The sequence below is a fragment of the Tauraco erythrolophus genome, chromosome 6 (assembly GCF_009769465.1).
Source record: "Tauraco erythrolophus isolate bTauEry1 chromosome 6, bTauEry1.pri, whole genome shotgun sequence".
NCBI classification, from domain to species: Eukaryota; Metazoa; Chordata; class Aves; order Musophagiformes; family Musophagidae; genus Tauraco; species Tauraco erythrolophus.
Window position 1 is genome coordinate 5,484,172 of NC_141470.1, and position 15,203 is coordinate 5,499,374.

The window sequence follows — 15,203 nt, forward strand, 5'->3', positions numbered from 1 at the left end:
CATTGCGCAGTGGTTCTGCACCTGCAGAAGGGAAGGTGAGAACCTCCTGTCCGCTGCCCTGGGAGCCTTCCTCTGGCTAGAACTGGGTTCAATCCTGCTCTAGTGCTTGTGGGTGAGCACCAGCAGGTTATGCTGCAGTAAGTGTACTCCGAACCTGATGATGTGCAGCACAGCCAGGGAACGGGCTGTACAGCCTCGTTAGAGTCCTTGAAGCTTTTGAACTAACACTCACTTTGCAAGGGAGAGGTGAACACCAGTCACACGTTACGATGTTTTAACTTTGTCTTTTAAACTTAACACCATTGGTGGTGTGTATGTGTTCTCCCTGGTGAATCAGTCTGGTAAATAGTCGGAAAGAATTCAAGGATTCATCCACTGGGCAAGTCTTTGAGTACTTTTAATGCCAGTTGAGAATTACAACTTCCATTTAAAAATTACACTTTTCATAATTACACGGACTTCAGCATTCAGTATCTTACATGCCACTGTATTGTATTTGAAATACAATGTAAACATCTCCACGTGCTGGCCATCTCATCCTTACCTGTGCAGTTTTTGGAGGCTGGGGAGAGGGGCGGGGAGAAAGAACAGATGAACGAACGGAAACTGCACCCCCAAGTACTTTGGCCGCTGTTCCTGAGTTAGCCCTGGCACTCGTGCTGGTTCCGAGGTCCTTTCCTGCTCGTTTGGGAGAGGGGCTGGTTCCAGCGGAGCACGCGTGCCCTCGACACGCTGTGCTCGGGGGCAGCGGACGTTAGCAAGGGGCGAGTGGCGACGTGAGCAGAAGCCACGTGTTCCTGAGGAAAATACACGGCGGTTCCTTTGGACATGGTTAGACTAGAGGGAGCTGTACATCTGCTGCTGCGTCAGCAGTACTGCTGTGAGCTCGGGGGGATTGCTCATGGCACAGACAGGAGCTGCACCCACCAGTTAGCTGGGGGTGAAAGTTGATCCCAGCAGCTCAAACCATGACATCCTTTCAGAACTACACCCTGGCCTCAGGTGGGAATGGTTATAGGCTGCATGTTGGACATGTTTCCCCGTTAAAACGAGGGTGTTTTAGCCAAATGAGGAACCTTACCTGTAAGGAAAATGTCCCCCTCCTTTCCTAAAGCCAGTAACTGTTTTTAGAGTCTTGATGCTTAGTTACAGCCAGCTCCTTTTGGAAACAGCTTTAGTAGTGAGTAAATAGCTGATGCTACAGCATGGAATAGCACGGATTTCTGATTTAAATCAATTAATACTAAGAATGGGCTAATTCTTTGGCCTAAACCTCGGCTTAGCTCAAGGTTCTTTTGGGAAATGATGGCCTGAGCCAACGCTAGACACGCCTGTTGCAAAAGTGTTCAAGCCAACTTCACGTAGCTCCTTGCCCTGACGTGGGTCTGAGTTACACAGACCTGCAGCAAGAGTTGGTGCGTAAACATCCCTTACAACCGGACAGTCGCAGGGCCACGGAGGTACAGTTCAAAAAACAGCACGAAAGAAAGACACGGCCTTGGACTTACTCCCTTGTAAACAGAAGAAAAACAACTCAAAGGAACTGTCCCCCTTAACCCATCGATGAGCAAATCGGCAATAATTCAAACCTGGAGTTACTGCAATGTCCGCGTCCGCGCCGGGAGCCCGGAGCAGCATCCCACAGGCTGGTGTTGCCGCAGCTATGGCACCGCTCTCCGCACGCCGGCACGCCGCCTCTTCCCGGTGTTGCCCCCCCGGCTCTGCCCAGGCTGCGCGTTCCAGAGTCTCTCCGTGCCCGCCGCGGTCACACGGCCCCGTTCTCCTGTCTGGGTTTTTGCACGGCCGCCCGCGCGGTGCTGAGCGACGGCGCCAGGGTGCAGAGGAAGCCGGCCAGCAGGGTGAGGCCCAGCCCGCCCCAGGCACAGAACATGGACCAGCCGTAGCCGTGGCTGATGTCCTCCGGCAGCCCGTAGACGTAGCGGGGGTAGCGCGACAGCTCGAAATTGATGCCAGCCACGCACGTGCAGAGCGAGATGATGCAGCACGTACCTGCGGGAGAAAAGCCAGCAGGTTCCACGCTGCCCTCAGACAGCTTAATTATGCTGTGGGGTTGTGGGTTTTTTTTTCTCTAGGTATTTTCAAAGTCATGAATTTTCACAATCAAGGATCGCCTTTTTTTTTTTTTTTTTTTGTAGTCCTACCAGGCACTCTTCTTACAAGCCTTACTCTTCTTACTCTTTTTCTTGGGGGAAAAAAAAAAAATAATAAAAAGGCAAAACGTAGGACTACAGGTTACCTCACTTCACAAACACCCAATATTGCCTCAGCTCCCTCTGTTGCCATTTCGAACTCGGTGTGTAGTTCATCATGCTTTGATTCTCCTGGACTTTATTTAAATTTCCAGTGACTAATGGCAGCAGGTTCCAGCCAGTATTTGGTCAGTCTCTCCTGTGGAAGGGAAACAGCTGAAGCCCAGGGCTGGAAGTACAGCCCTGCTTGGGTTCTACCAGGCACGGCCAGACTCTGCCAGCTGCAGCCTGCACCCACGGAAAGTACCCAGGGTTGAGTCTCTGCTACACATTCACTAAGCACCTACGGAGAGGAGCGAGAACGCTGAAGCGGTTTCTAATGCACAGCACTCTGTGTGTCTAAGAGACACCAGAAGGTTGAGGTGAGCGTTTTCTTCTCTCCAGCTCTGGATCTGTGTCTAAATACCAACAGCAGCTCTTACTGCTGCCAGCCTGCCCAGCATGGGGAAGTGCAGAAGCCCTCACAGAGGACCCAGTCTACCTGTGCCACTTGTGATACTTTGCTCTCTCACTGCTGTATGATAAAGAACTGAAAATGCTCCCAAAGGAAACTGCAGTTAAGCAGCATGTAAGATGCTCAAGAGCAGCACAGGCCTAACTTCGAGCCTTTCTAGCATCACGCCATGTCAGCAAGGTGGTCTTTGTGCAGCTCCCAAAAAAAAAAAAACCAAAACACTTGAGATGGCTCAGTTATGGCAAGGGAAGCCTCCTCCCCCCCCAAAAAATGGCACCGAACCAGTGTCACACCTGCTTGTTTAATTGATGTCGCTGCTGTTTCTTGCTTGCAGCCATTCTAGATGCTCTAGGGTAGCAGCTCTGGCTTTTAAGTAGAGCCTTATTTTTCGTACTTGGAAGTTGCCAATTTACTGCTTGTCATCTGAGAGGGCCCATCCCTGGAGCATCGCTGTAGCTCACCCTTCTGGTGCACTTGCTGCTCCTATGCCCCTTTCAAATAAAGACAAAAAGCTGCCTGGTTTTGAGCTGAACAACCAAAGTTCACAAAAGCCTTTGGCCGTGCAGAAAGTCTGCTTCCAGCTGGGAGGAACAGATGTAGCACCTCTGTCAGACACTGAGCTCATGTCACTGGGGCAGTGTTCTCCAGCCTTGGCTGGGTTTGGTGTTACCCAACAACATGAGCATCTGTGAGCAGCAGAAAGGTGCTCTGCATGGATTTTTTTGTTTATTTGTTAAAATTCCTGAGGGAAACCTCAGCTGAGCTGTCTGACAGGAGCCGCAGGCTCCACACACTTGGAGCAGGCAAGTGGACCGTGCTCACTGTGCACATGGTCCCCGTGGAGACACACCACCTCTCCACAGCAGAAGGCTCCTGTACATCCAGTGGGGCCTGCTCGTAAACGTGCAAACACCCGTGCCAGCACGGGTCCTGCCCCGTGCTGGAGGTGGCACCTGCGCTGTGCTGGTGGCGTGCTGCACTAAAGAACTGCTCTGTGTGCTGGCTGTGGGCTCGCTTTTTACTTTTACAAGCACCTCCTCAGCCAGCCAGACTGACCGCGGGGGTAGAAGCGAAAGGCTCTCACCTCCCATTAAGAAGAGCAGCCCAGCCACGTACTGCATGAGCTCCTGCTGCTTGCAGCAGCCCAGCACACCGATGATCCACCCAAACAGGATGATGGAGACTGCCATGCCAATGAAGCCCGCTGTCATCCTCCGCAGGTCTGAGGAAAGAGAAAGGAGAACAGCAAGAAAGAAGACATGAAGGCAGTGGCACCCAGACAGGACAGCCAAGGAAGAGTCCATACAGATTTAGATTTGCTGGTTCTAAATTTTTATTTCACCCATGGACAACGACTCCTGTAGCTTCTTTGAAGCAGATAGTTTGCCCATCACACGGAAACTACGGGAATCCAGCTAACTTGACTCCCTCCTGCTGGGCACTCTGCAACTAGAGAGTGTTCCTGTCCTGCTCAAGAGGAATACTGGCCAAATACTCCTCAACATGGGCCAGAAGGGGTGCATTATGAGTTTGGCAACGTTTTGTCAACGTTAGTACTGCAAGGGCTATTTGTGTGTTTCTTTGGGATGGAGTTTGCTGGGTCGGTTATGAAAACAGAAATAAAAGAAGGGAGAGAGGACGCTGAAGAGAAGGACTAGTGCAGGGAAGGCAGATAGTGTGAACTGAGAAGAGGAACAGTGGGAGGACAGAAGCAGACAGCAGATCAATACAGTATGATGGGAAAAACTCCAGTAAGACGTGCTAAAAAAAAAGCTTGGTTCCAGTGCTATAAACAGCACTTTGTCATCCATAATATAAGTGCTGTTCTTGTCTCTTCCTAGTTCAGCCTCCAGCTGGAGTTCCTCGTCACTGAGGCTCACATGACAGGGGCTACGCAGAATGACGTGAGGCCACAGGACAAGAAAACAAACAGAGGGAGAAGCAGGAGCAGAAAAAAAAAAAGATTAAATCTTTCTCAGTGACAGGCTACACATCAGTCCCAGTGGGAGGGACCTGGGCATGAGGCAGCTTGTGGGGCAGGAGCTGGCAATGGGAGGTTGCAAAGAGAAACGAAGCTGTTCCACAGAAGGGCTGGCTGCTGGGGAGCACGCCTGGTCACTGGTGCACCCACGGAAAAATGCAACGAGCTCTGCCCAGCCTCTATGGTGAGGCAGCACCTTTGCTGGGAGCCAGGCAGGAACGGTCTGTGCCCAGAGCCACAACATGGGTACACCTTGTGACACACTACACACATGTCTCAACTCCTGAGCTCACTGCTTCAGCCCCTCCAAACCTCACGTCCCTTCCCAGTTATCATGTCAGCTGCGTGTCCTCCCTCACCAACAAACACCTATCGATGCTGAAAGCCTCGCGGCGGCGCGCGGACCCAGAGCCCCCGCTTGGCATGGCACGCAGTCATCCGAACAGCCTGGTCGCCGCTTCGGGCTACTTACGGAGCGCATGCCACTCGTCCTGCCGGATGGTGTTGGTGATGTTGACGGGTAAGTTGCGAGGCAGAGAGCTGGAGGTGTAGTGGTACTTCACAGCCGTGCAGCGCTGGATAACTCCTGGAAAAGAGACATCGGTGTGAAACAGCGTGAAAGCCCTCTGCCTTGTGCCTGCTGCCCAGTTGGCGCCAGCCCAGCAGGGCTCACACACATCACAGCTCAGTGATAGAACAAATGGAACCAAAAAATGGTGGTTGCTTCAAGGGCTTTGGGGATGAGGAGGGGAGGGGGGCTTGCTACAAGGAAACCCCGGCACAGAGGGAGCAAGGTGCTGACCCAGGCGGGCTGCAGAAAGGAACAGCTGAAGGTAAACTAACAAATGCAACCAAAACCAGCTCCAGAAGCTTCCTAGAGGAACTGGTACCATCTCTTTGGGATGGCTGAGGTGATGAGAATGTGGCCGAGTACCCACATGACTGCTTGTCTCTAAGACAGTTGAATCACTTCGAAAACTTGGAATGAACGCTGGGAAGTGAACTGCATGGGAGAAAAGTTTGAATTCACTTCAGAAGTCATCGGCTCTTCACTTTGGATGAACGATAGCACCCAAGTAGGCTTGTTTCCATTATGGCCAAAAGAAAAGTGCACCCCAGGTACGACTGTGAACCTACACGCCTGCTTTTCTCAAAAGGGATTTTTAGTTTAGAAATCAGCTGATAACAGAGAAGATACTGGGGGGTGGAGGGAGAGGAAGGTGCCTTGCCCTCCCTGCTATAAATAAAGCGGGGAAGCGGGGGGGAATACGCATGGGTGGTGGGGTGGAAGAGAATAGCCAGAAGGGTAAAAGAGCTAAACAGTCCGAAAAGCTCGCCTTAAACAACAGCCCTGGGGTCACTACCACTATTTGAATGCTGGGGCAGAAGAACCCTTCAGAATCAACCAGCTGGCCAGTGAGTTAATCAAGAACAAGCACTAGCAGGGAGCTGCAGACCCAGCTATCTGCTTTGCAGAAGACACTGGTTTTGAGCTGAACAACCAAAGTTCACAAAAGCCTTTGGCTGTGCAGAATGTCTGCTTCCAGCTGGGAGGAACAGACATAACACCTCTGTCAAACACCGAGCTCAAGTCACTGGAGCAGTGTTCTCCAGCCTTGGCTGGGTTTGGTGTTACCCAACGACATGAGCATCTGTGAGCAGCAGAAAGGTGCTCTACAAAGCCTGAAGAAACGGGCTTTGTGCTGCTCCTGCAGCAAGGGCAAGCAGGACTTTGTTCTCTAACAGCGGTCACTGGGACTGTACCGGCCTGGCTCCTGCAAGGACCTACACAGAGAAAGTCCCTTCTTCACAAGATCAGGGGGTGCAAAGCATTTCAGGTGGGTCCTGGTCCTCACCTGTGCCTCCCACCACCCTCTTCCCCTGGCACCGCAGGGTCTGTCATCGCCGCGCCATGTCTGGTGCTGCCTGAGCAAAGGGATCAGCGAGACAGCCCAGCAAAAGGACGACGGTTCGTTTGCAAAAGCTCTGCAAACATCTGAACTGAGAACTCTGGCCACATACAGCGTATCACAATATCTAACCAAATTTCACCTGCAGCTGAATTCAGCTTCAACACTGACATGATTTACACGCGGTGTTGAGAAATACGTCTGTGGTACAAACCAAAGGCACCAGATTTTAGGTTACAATGCGCTGGATTCACTAAAGTAAGATCTATGCACTTACATATCTGGATTATAAAAGTACTATATATGAAGCAGTATTTTATATAAGAGCAAGTTTTACTACTTTTATAGCTCATTAAAGACAAATGCAACACTAGAGATGTACATCCCTTATGATCAGAGCTATGGGCTCCTCAGCTAAAAACGTCACTGAAAAAATCTTTGCTTTCTATTGTTACAAGAGTTTATGAGTAGATGAAAAGTAAAACCTCTTCACCTTCTAATGCAAATCTGGTTATTTACAAGTCTTCACATATCAATTCATTCTGCCTCTGGTTTAAAAACTTCACTCCTAATCTTTTCTTCCCAGAATTCAAAGAGCTAATTTCATGCAGATAGCACATAAGATTATATTAAAACAGCAAGTTTGCAAAACTAAGAGCTGAGGGGCTAGCAAATTTTAGGGTTTATGCTCAGCTCTGACCTCCAATCCCTGGGCTTGGTGACATCACACAAGCCGTTTTTCCAATAAGACTCCAGTTTCTCCAAGAGCAAAGGCTGGAGCTGCTCAGGTGTGAGCCACCACAGGCAAAATACGGGAGGCCTCTCTGTAGGTCTGCTGGAAAAGCTGAACGAGGTGGGCAAGCGAGTCAGAGGATCAGGGGAGCAGTGAAGGTGATGTCAGCTGAACATCTACCCACTTTCTCCCACAAAATTTGGACATGCACCCAGGCAATCTCAGCAGCCAGGTTTTGCACCTGCAGTTACTGGTTCATGCTTCCCGTTTCCACGCACTCAAAGCAAGCCACACAGAGTGATACAACACCGAGTTCTCCGAAAAAAAAAAAATCAAAATCAGGTTTGCAGTCTCAAAGTCACGGTGAAGCCAAAGGTATCCCAAAGGTGCTCCACCAAGTCCTTTGTCCCGAGCCCTCACACACCTTCAATCCCAGCCTAGGCAGGGACAGCATCCTGCCCTCCCTCTCCGAAACCTGCTCGCAAGGTGCTTTTGCTTTTGGTTATGACACACGCAGATGGGCACCGTCAGATAGCTGCCAAGATGAAGAGCTTTGCCTTCAGGCAAGGGCTGGAACAGAATGGAGTCCTGTGGCGAACAAGATCAGCAAGGGTTGTCTTTTTTTGGCACAGGAGGAAGCTGAGGGTACAGGACAGAAGGGGCTGGGTGCACATGTCACCAGCTTACCGTGAAGCACGTGCACAAGCCAAAGGTTACACCAGCAGCCTGACCCTGGCATCTCCTGGGGGCACCACAAGAACACTGTGAAAGTTGCACTGATGAAAAAACAAACATAAGCAGCACTGAACTGTGTCCGGCAGCACCACACGCGCCGGCCGAGCTACACACCTGTGCCCCCCGCAGCCAACACTGTTTCTCACACCCCCTGAAGGTTGCAACCATGGACAGATTCTCCTCCTGCACCCTCTGACAACCCCGGAGACACCGTGATGTCGGCATCCCTGGATGAGTCCCTTCTCCTGCCCGAACAGCGAAGCTGAGAAAGACCGGAGGACACAGCTGGAAGGAACACCGAACCTCCAGACACTCTCATGTTCCCCATCCTGCCTTAGAGCAGTCTGGCTTGCACGCAGCCAGGAGAAGCCCTCAAGGCCACGGAGCAGCCACAGGCAGTTCAGACTGAGCTACCACGTCAGCTCTGGCCCTCCCCTCCCTCCCACCCCAGTGGTCACTGAAGCCCCTTGGCCGTTTCCCACCATTTCTGCGCAGGATGGTGGAGAGCCCCACAGCTACGGGGTCACTCTGGCCACTGGGTCTGGTAATTAACCTTCCTTTGAAGCACCACAGATCATATTTGCTCAGAGAACACACTTGCTAAGGGCCATGACCAAACGGATCGAGTTTATTAAATACGCCACTACAATCCACAGACCTCACCGTCATTCTTCTAACTCTCCCAGTTTACCACCAGTTGGAAAGGATGGGAAGTACAGGCGCCAGGACTGAGCGTTTTTCCCTCAAGGGCCTCACTACTGCCACAAACTTGTGTTCCTCTGCTTAAGCACCCTGTGGTTCTTCTCACTCTCAGCTACACCGTGGTACTGAGAAATCCTTTCTGCCCAGTATATGTGAGACCCACCAGTCCCATTCCAAAGTGTCTTCAGAGGAAGCCTGAAAAGCAGTAAAACCCCCAGTTTATGAACAGTGATGAACCTTTTCTTTTTTAATTCCTTCAATTTACTGGTGTTAAAATGCACGGTGTTCAAACGAACCCCCCAAGCTCTCCAAAGCATCCTACAGGAAGGATCCTTCCCGATTAATCGTTCTCCATTGTCATCACTTTGTAAGCAACACTCTTCCACATGGACAGAGAGCTAACGGACAACGGAACAGCACATAGCAAATCCTTGCAGGGCCTCACTACACAAGAATTCTCCGTGCAAAATCTTGTTGTTGCAGCATCAACAGTGATCCAGCAGGTAATCCACGCAGCACAGGCTCTGTAAGATGACGCAGAGTGCTCAAGTTCTTACACTTGGAGAGTTCCTCCCTACACCCTTAGTTTCCCCACCAAGTTTCAGTTCTTCAGCTGCTCTCTTGTATTGATTGCTAATCTCCATTTTCCCCCTTTGATTTGCACATTACTTCTTCTTTTGCCACCTTAATTGTATTTTTTAAATGAAACTACCTATTGCTTTACAGTTCCAAAATAGTGGGTTTGCGTTTTAAGAAAAACCCCACACATCATTCCCTTCTTACATTTAAACATTGCCAACCTCTAAGTTTTGATCTACATTTGTTGACTCCCGCGTCCTTCTTTTAAATATATAAAGCAAATATATTTTACATATTTTTTAAAATATATATTTATATGTATATATTAAATGGAGGAACGTATATGCATCATCAGCTAAAATGCTCAAGTATGAAAGTTTCCATAGAACTTCTTTTGCATTAGTAACAATAGATAAATATTGGATTAGAAATCCATGGAATTATCTAAACGGATACAGGCACTTATGGACTTAGTAATTTATGCAGAACTCAAGAGAGACCCAGAAAGGAAAGAAACCTTATTCCAGAGGTACTAGAAAAATGAATAGTATAAACCCTAATCAAAATTATGACTGGACTTTCACAGAAAAAAACAAACCAACCAACCTATTTACTCCTTTGTCACTAAAAGCCTACACAAATCTCTAGTTTCAGGAATACTAGGAACATAAGAAGGCATCACACGTCACCAAGGAGCTGAGCTGAAAACTTACTGCAAATCCAGGAGAAAGTAGGACTTTCAGAGGTGCACAGTAGTGATCTCCAGTCACACCAGGGAAAAAAAAACACAACTGTTTTCTCTTTGGAAGCCCCAGATCCAGCACTGTGCTCGAGAGAACGGCTCCACAACTGCCACACCTGACCGTTGGCGGAAAGGCTGATAACCACGGCTGGCGGAGAAAAGACAGGCACAGCGGGAAGAAGGAAAGGCCGCTGGTAAAACAGGTCAGAGGGAGGGATAAGAACAGACTCGGATCTATTTACAGACTCTACAAGAAGTATTACTAATAATTTCCCTCTATAAGATAAATAAATCTTTCCAGTAGCAACCGCAGATCTAATAGGCAAAGAACACAAGAGAAGGAAGGCTTGTAGGGAAAGGCGAGGTCTTTTGTCGGAACAGCTGAAGAAAAAAAGAAAGAAGGAAAACCTTTTGGCTTCAGAGTCTCTCCAGTCATACACATCAGACCCTGAGGAAGGTCCTTCACCACCCTGTAACGCCCTCGTGCACGCAGAATGCAGACTGGCCCCTCTGTCTGACCGTCGTAGTGTTGGGAAAACATCGCACAAGTATCGAGGACCAAACTAGTATTCTTCCCATCCCTTCCCCCAACCTGGCAAATCTCAATGAAAGCTGAAAGCATTTGGCTTGATGTGGAGCAAAAAAATAGATAAATATTTTGAATGACAGGCACAATTAATAGAAAGAAATTAATGAGCTGCCTTCCAGTGAAATGAGATCAACACAGAAATAAAAATGAAAATGCATAAAATGGATCCTAGGAGATTAAACAGAGAAAGCAGCTAATCACACAGCACTAGAGTTTCCAAAAGTATGAGTCCCTGTTTGGGAAGAACGGACAAAGATGAGCTGAGCTTCACGGCACCAGCCTATCCATCCTCTGCCGTGCAGGACCGGCGTCACAGTTGGAAGCCAAGCTGAAGAACTGCTCCCGCTTTCCTAAGATAGCATTTCCATTTTATGCCTCGATGGAGGCATCTCTCCCAACTCCTACTCTCCCTGTGCTAACACGTACCTACTGGAACAGCAAGTCCTGTTATTTATCGTTAGCCATACACGGAATTTCTTACCCTAAGCTTATTTCACATGTCATTTATTGTGACTCGGTGAGTCAGACCACCGCATTATCCACACCATCCACTCCAGGAATTTTATTCGCACTCGGTGAACTGCTTGGCTTTGTTCCGTGCCCCACCACCGCAGAAGATGCACAGCTTGCCCCGCCGTCACCTCGGGAGCCCCCAGCCACACACGCCACCGCGGGGGCCCGGCGACCCGCCGCCGCAGCAGCCCCGCGCGGTAACGAGAAGGTGTCCGCGCTCGGAGAACGCCCGCCGAGCCCTTCGGCGGCCGTGCCCCGCGTTCCCACCGGCACGCAGCCAGGCGGCCGAGACCCGCCACCGGCGCGGGGCCGCGCTCGCCGCTCCCCCGCCCGCCAGAGGAGCCGCGGAGCCGCCCGCGGCCCCGGGACCCGGCCGCGCCGCGCCGGCAGCCGCGCTCAGCACCACGGACAGCAGCGGGGCCCGTCGGGCCCGGGGCCGGGGCCGGGGCCGCTCCCCCCCGCGCCGTGCGCCGCACCTTTCCGGATGAGCTCCTCGCTGTCCGGCTCGTAGCCCGCGCGGTGGCAGCGCCTCCAGAGCCCCGAGACGGTGGAGTTGAAGCGGCGGCCGCAGTGCGAGTCCAGAGCAGCGGCGGCGGCGGCGGCGGCCGGGGCGGGGGCCGGGGGCCGCCCGGGCAGCAGGGCCCGCGGGGGCCGGGCGCGCAGCGGCAGGTGGGAGCTGGGCGCCGACATGGAGCCGGGCGGATCGCTGCGCTTGTGGCCGAAGCCGCGGCAGCGCTCGCGGTGCCGCCGAGCGTCCGTCTCGTACCAGGAGTCGGTGCCGATGGCCACGGCCAGCAGGGCGAGCGCGGCGGCGGCCAGCAGCAGCCCGGAGCCGCTCAGCGCCTGAGCAGCCGCCGCCATCTTACCGCGCCGGGGGCGGCGAGGGCGGGCGCTTCCCCTGCAGCCCGGCGGGGGCCTCCGCCCGCCGCGCCGCCCCCGGAAGGGAAACGGGGCCCGCAGCTCCCCCCCTCTACACCGATCGGGGTCGGCGGGCCCCGGTCCGGGCTCGGTCCCGGCGAGCTCCCCGCCCGCCGCCCGCCGCCTCCACAGCGCCCGGCGAGCGCCGCGGCACGAGGCGCCTCATGGCCCGCGCGGCGCGCGAGGGCCGCGCTAACGGCCGGCAACGGCCTGGCGGGACCGGGGGCCGAGCGGGGCCCCCCGGCCCTTTCCGCGCCCCTCCGCCGGCAGGGCCGGGCCGGGCCGGGGCCGGCGCGGAGGGCAGCGGCGCGGGGGGATCGGTCCCGCGGACACGGACGTGGGAGAATTACAGCCGCCCGCAGCGCGGGTCGGCGTTTTCGGTGACGATCAAAAATTATTGGATTTTTGGATGACGATCTCCTCCAGCCTTCGTTATCGGTTAACGGAAGATAAGGCCTGGAAAACGCCCATCTATTTTATAGGCTAAATCCAAGGCATTAGTTAAACGCAACATTTCCAAGGGCACAAAATCCCTTTTGATCCTGCTTTTTCTATGGGACGTTCCTCCAGCCACAGCACCATCAGTCCCCAAGCCAGTTGTTAGGGAATCACCTTCTCAATAAAACCACCTAGTGATAAGGTGAGCCTAAATAAATGTTCAGTTTAAAAATCCTCAGTTTTGCTTGTTCAAAGCACTTTTAAGTTGTTTCCCAGGAGCCACTGTTCAACAGAAGGAGATTTGGATCCTTTTCCCCCCGAGTCCTTGTCACTTCTTCCTCCCCTGGCCACGCTGAGGGCAACCTGGATGCCCTCCCGGGCACTGCTGCCAGGGTCCCTGCCCCGAACACAGCCCCGCTGTCCCCGGAGCGCTGTGCCTGGTGCAAACACGCGGCAGCCCCAGCTGAAGTTGCTGTGGCCACATGGCAGCGTGATCCTGGTGAGCAGTTTGCACTGGACAGACGGGATTGGCATCCAGGCAGCTGCACATTGCTGCCTTCGAGGCAGACAAACTGAAAGGGCTGCTGTCAAAAGAATTTTCTTACACATACCAGCTAAATCAAGCCTCCCTCATCAAGAATGAAAAAACATTTTCAAATACAGTCACTGCTCTAGATGACACAGAAAAAGTCCTTCAATAACAACAGCTTTTTCCTGGAAAGATCTGAATATCCACATTTCCTAAATCTGCAATGCTATGGTGTCACCCTACTCTCTACATCAGTTCCTCAGGCTATAGTTTCGGAAGACGGCGGCTTCGGCAAGACCATCACCTTAGAACGTTCCCGTGTATGAGATTCCTTCCAACTGTTCTCCCCTCTGTGCTACCGCAATTGTGCCAGGGCAACTCTTTTGTGGCCTCTGTGAACCAGGCAGCTGCCCAATCCGTGTTATTTTTGATTACTTTTGGGAAGGAAAAAGGGATAGGGGAGAGAGCCCCTACAGCCATGGGTACCAGCAAAACCAAAGAGGGCAGCATGGCAAAGCCAGGGACAGAAATTCCAAAATGTACATTGCTGGCAAAGCTCCCAGGCCCTGAAATCATGCCCTTGATCACCTACCTGCCTTCATCTTCTTCCAGATCTTGGGTTATGGTTTTCCTTCTTCTTAAAGAAGACTTCTGGTAAAAACTGAAAGCCAGGTACTACCATTCAGTATTTATAGGCTGAAAATCTTTCAGGTAAAGAATGGGATAAGAGATGCTCTGAACCCATGTTTTTGAAGGTAGAGAAAATCTTCTTAGTCCTTCCTGGGCAATTCCTACATACGACATTGGATGAGTGCACCTTCGTCCCAAATGGCAGGTAACCAGCGTAGTGTTAATTGATATCAGATAGGCCTTGAGGTTTTTAGATTAAAAATAAAAAAAATCACTGATCACAACAAAGTTTGGTTGCATACAGTTAGTTACCACGCAAGCCCTCCCGTCAAAGAGGGACAACTCACTTGGTGATGCTTTTCAGGGAACCCAGACCAGCAGCCAAGAATTATGATCAGACCACCCCTCTCCGGGCCCACAGTGCCACAGCTGCAGGAGCAACAAACCAGACCAGAACCTCTTTTTTTTTTTCAGTTGTGAAAATGCGAGGAGTAGAAAGGAGGGCAAGACACGGCCCAGACTTCTCTAGGCTAACCCAGAGATACTGCTCTGTAATTCAAATGAAATTTGAAATTTGAGCATTTGAAATTTGAATTAGATTTGAAATTCAATGAAAAGTAGTAGCTTCAAGAAAAAAAAAACCACAGCCCCACACAGAAAACCATTTATTTCATCTCTATTGTCTCCATGCAGAGCAGATCAATACAGATGAAGGGGGAAAATGCATAAGAGCAGCTGAAAAAATAGAGCTAGAAAATACAATTCTCTCTGCATTTCCAAAAGTGACCAACGTGGTGGAGTGATGCTCCCTTTCCTCTCCACCCGCAGCCCTAGGGCTGATGTAGTGGAAAACCAAGGAGCGTCTCCCTCCCACAAGCCCCATGCCAGCGTATCTTCCCGGGAACCACAGACTGGCCTGTGGTAGCAGCCAGGAAAAACAACTCAAATTCTTTCTTCGGTGTCATCCACTTCACATTCCTGAAGGCTGAGCACAAAATCCTGACGGCGGTTTTCAGCCCTGGCAAGGCTCAGCGCTGATGCAACAACGCCGACTCACGGGCGCTCACCTGGCAATGCCTCAGCTTTAAATGCCAGCCTTGCTGGGAGAGAGACAGCTTGGGAAACAGCAGGCACATCGTTCTGGGCAAACCTGCTTCCCCTGGCACCCTACTGCAGGGTCCGCTTCGCTTCAGTCCCTGGGGAAGGGGGAGGATGAGGAGGAAACCCACCCCACACTAGAACCAGAGGGTTGGCACACCTCCCCCAGTCCCGGCAGGCTAATCCTTGCATTAATCCTCCTTCCAGGGAAGCAGCAAGTGGATGCTACCTTTAGACTTTGTGACAACGGAATAATAGAGGGAGTAGTTGGCAAAGGAAGGCAACTTTTTAAAAAGCAATAAAAAAATTGCACTAAACCTCCCTGGTTGTTGCAGTGAAACTAGTTCCCGATGGAAGCCCTGGGGTAGGGAACGCTGAAACG

General features: G+C 51.6%; 1 protein-coding gene across 1 annotated transcript; it reads right to left on the bottom strand.

The window, feature by feature from the left end:
• Positions 1–1,765: 1,765 nt before the first annotated feature.
• On the bottom strand, positions 1,766–12,148 carry LOC104384375 (transmembrane protein 178B). Its single transcript, XM_086613781.1, has 4 exons — positions 11,685–12,148; positions 5,178–5,291; positions 3,809–3,946; positions 1,766–2,010 (listed from the first exon to the last, which is right to left on the bottom strand). Exons 1-4 carry the CDS (start codon positions 12,067–12,069, stop codon positions 1,766–1,768), a joined length of 882 nt encoding a protein of 293 aa, XP_086469907.1. The 5' UTR covers positions 12,070–12,148.
• Positions 12,149–15,203: the final 3,055 nt, after the last annotated feature.